This window comes from Dreissena polymorpha, chromosome 10 (genome assembly GCF_020536995.1).
Source record: "Dreissena polymorpha isolate Duluth1 chromosome 10, UMN_Dpol_1.0, whole genome shotgun sequence".
Taxonomy (NCBI): Eukaryota; Metazoa; Mollusca; class Bivalvia; order Myida; family Dreissenidae; genus Dreissena; species Dreissena polymorpha.
In genome coordinates, this window is record NC_068364.1 from 4,732,466 (window position 1) to 4,735,827 (window position 3,362).

General features: G+C 34.4%; 1 protein-coding gene across 1 annotated transcript; it reads right to left on the reverse strand.

The window, feature by feature from the left end:
• Positions 1–327: 327 nt before the first annotated feature.
• Positions 328–1,616, reverse strand: LOC127848491 (uncharacterized). The gene is made up of 3 exons (XM_052380984.1): positions 1,469–1,616; positions 1,107–1,311; positions 328–718 (listed from the first exon to the last, which is right to left on the reverse strand). Exons 1-3 carry the CDS (start codon positions 1,503–1,505, stop codon positions 535–537), a joined length of 426 nt encoding a protein of 141 aa, XP_052236944.1. The 5' UTR covers positions 1,506–1,616; the 3' UTR covers positions 328–534.
• Between the last annotated feature and the right edge of the window lie 1,746 nt (positions 1,617–3,362).

Below are 3,362 nucleotides of genomic sequence, written 5' to 3' on the forward strand. Positions count from 1 at the left end.
AATGGTTCATTAAAAATTTCCGATATCTACTTTAACTAGACTTGCAGTTTATATACCAAAATAGTGCATGAAAATAACAAACAAAATTAATTACAATATTCAGACATGCATCTTGTTCTTTAATTCATTTTTCTCCTTATTATTTGAGTGGACATATTTAAGTATGAACATTGTTTAGAAATTGACTTTCGAATAAATTTAAAACTCCAAGATGTTTATTTTTCAAATCTGCCATACATTTTAAAAATTCTTGTTTGGTTACCTTTTTGAAACAATCTTCCAAAAGGTGTTGGAAACTTGCGGCCATCTTCCAACAAACGAGTTGCATGAGTTAATAACAATATTTATTTAAACCGTTGATGAATACATACATTAAATAACAGGTTTGTTTTTAAATCAAGATAAATATGCTTAATTTTAGTTCATGCATTTAATGTTCTTTTGTTCGACGATAAAAAAAAGATATGGAACTAAAAAAACATTTATCAAAATTATATTATTGTCACCGTTAACTTTGTCTATTGCTCTTTTGTTCTAATCAAACGCTTTGCAACAGCAATAGTTTGGTCCACAGTGATTAGGGCGCCAGGTACATCCGCCGGAACCATAACCAAAGGTTGCGAAACTAACCTTTCCTGCGTCCGGCTGCGAGTCGGCTGGGTTAGGCAGGAGTTGTCTGTGGTCTTTTATGATGCGAAAGGCATCGAAACACGCAACACTGCAAAAGCAAGTTATCGATTAAGAATGACATGAAAGTATATTAGCATGACTTAATTGCTTTTTATTTAATATCCTAAAATCCGTAGATTTCCATATAAACAATGTTATCAAACGTTCAGTGCACGTACTTGTTTATCTTCCAATAGTTTAAAATACCAAAAACAAGAAGCAGTTGTCGTGCTTGATGTCAATTAAACAATCTTCCATTCGTACCTGGTTTCCAATTTATTTTGAAACTTATTCATTCTAAACGGATTTACAAAGCGGGCATGAAATGCGAATTGCATAAAAAACGGAAATATATCTACGCGCTAATATTTACAGTAAACAATCGCTGTATCATGCAACTAATTGGTAACTTATACTTATGATTTATGAGTACGTACTTAGTTCGTTGATTGTTGATGGTGCGCAGAATGTCGGTCTTGGCTGACGCACAGATGTCATTGCATGTCGGAGCAACGTTACAATCCCGCCTAATACTGAACACCCAGCCGTCACCCTTTGCAGCGCAATAGTTCTGTGCCATCTCGTCGAAGTAGTTGTAGCTCAACCCATACTTGTCAATAGCACAGGCAATGTCCAAACAGCCTGAAAAGTTTGATGTTCCGTCTCAACTGAATTCCACATGAATAACAAAATGTATGCATTCAAAAAAGAGGCAATGTCTTTATTATACTAATACAAACGACTACTAATTAACGACTAACGACTGGTATAAAGTAATATAATAAACAATTAAACTCACCTAGAATAGCAACAGCAATATACCAATATGTCGTCATACTGAACAACTACTTATCACGTGAAGAACAAAATAGTAATGAACTGTTTTTCAGCGCAAATATATAAGAAGCTCCGATCCTAAATCAAGCGAAGCATGCCACAACAGCAACATAAGCTTTAGATATGCAACCACTAAAACATCATTTACACTAATTTGCAAGCGGATTGGTAGTTTTTAAGAAAACCACATCCTATTTACACGGATTTAGCAACGATTTTTAAGTATATTGAGGTAGTGGTTATGCATATACATTGTATTCGGTTTGAAATAAAGCCGTTAAACTTCAAGCGTATGGCAAGTTTGAAGAAATCCCATCTTTCTTTCAAAAGATTGTAATCGATTATTTAGAAAAGTTAGGTGTGGTTATAGAGAATACTAGGTAAGCGTTGAATAGAGAATAAGTTGAATAAGTTTATGTAGCGAGGCTTAGAACACCGGGAGTGCGAGACTTGGCGAGCGCTTTTGGTGTTTGGGCCGAGCAACATAAACTTCTCTCTATTCAACGCTAATCCTAGTATTCTATTTATCCCATTGATTTTTTTTTATCGTGACATTTAACATAAATAGATCTAATAACCTTAACAATAAGTTTAGTTCATTCTTAAAAGCGCTTAAAATCTATATCTAACGAATGTACCTATGCGTAGTGATATAGAATGTATTTGTTCTGGTACGCAAAGTACTCTTAAAAACTTTCACACAAAAACTGTAAAACGAGAAAAAATATCACCATATGCCTCGATTCAATTTTGTGCAGCATGCAAATTGTAACACATTACCACCGCGAAAAGAAGATTTTACTTTAATATTATTCATTTTATCTTCAAAAGAAAACGATCAAAATCGAATATGGCGGCGATTGCTCCTGACAAAATGTTGTCGATGTCAACATACATGTACATGTAGATTTACACACAGAGCTGTTTTAGACATAAATTAAAAAAAAAAAAACTATACTCGCCTAATTTTTTCATGGACGCTGCAGATTTTGATGGCGTATAGATCTAGCCTTCACATTCTGTAGTTTGTGACCCAAACACAAGATAATCCGTATCCTCTGTGTGCCTAATTTCGATCAGGTGCCTAAGTTCGATCAGTTTTTTATGACGTATTTTCGAATACCAGCACTCAAATCACGCGCCAGCCTTCCTGCGAAAACTCATATCAGAAGTCGTATCTCTATCAACCTCTCGTAAAAATGCCGTTTAAACAGGTATTCATGAATAACAAAACATAAATTATGTCAATTACCTTATCTTTCATGCATGTATCGTGTTTATATTCTTTAAATCACCATTAAAGTCATAAAACATCCATCAAAATACTCTTTTCTACATTGCCGGAGACGCTGCAGTATTCAAGGGAGGTAGAAAAGTCTCCGTAATTAAGCGCTTTGTTTTCCTGGGGCTAAAAAGTGGGCATTCAAAAATTAGATCGACGCATTACATTTTAAGATAATAGACGTCCAAGTAAGACGTTGTTTATTGTTAAATTTAATCTCTTTATTGCAGCGCCATTGTCTTTGTTTTCCACCACTTGATAAAGAACAAATAACTACCGGTACTCATACTTTTAAGTTATTTTTTATTGCGTTTTTTAACAAGTTGATATATGCTTTGGGTATCTACAATTTCAAACATTGTCCTTGTTTGCGAATCGTCGTATCTCCTTCATTTCAATGAACAACGATATTCTCCTTATATCTGGACTCGTATAATGCTTTTGAATTTCAGTCAAAACCCACAAAACTCAGTGGGAAGTATAGACAGTACACACAGGAATCTTTGCTAAGAGCATATGAAGAAGTAACCAGAAAAAGAACTTATGTAAGGAAGGCATCAGTTCTTTTTGGTGC

Excerpts from the sequence above, each read along its gene's own strand:
- LOC127848491 (XM_052380984.1), bottom strand. The coding sequence starts at position 1,505 with ATGACGACATATTGGTATATTGCTGTTGCTATTCTAG. Across the intron at positions 1,312-1,468 it reads TATTGCTGTTGCTATTCTAG|GCTGTTTGGACATTGCCTGT; the intron begins GTGAGTTTAATT and ends CAAACTTTTCAG. Across the intron at positions 719-1,106 it reads ATCAACAATCAACGAACTAA|TGTTGCGTGTTTCGATGCCT; the intron begins GTACGTACTCAT and ends TTGCTTTTGCAG.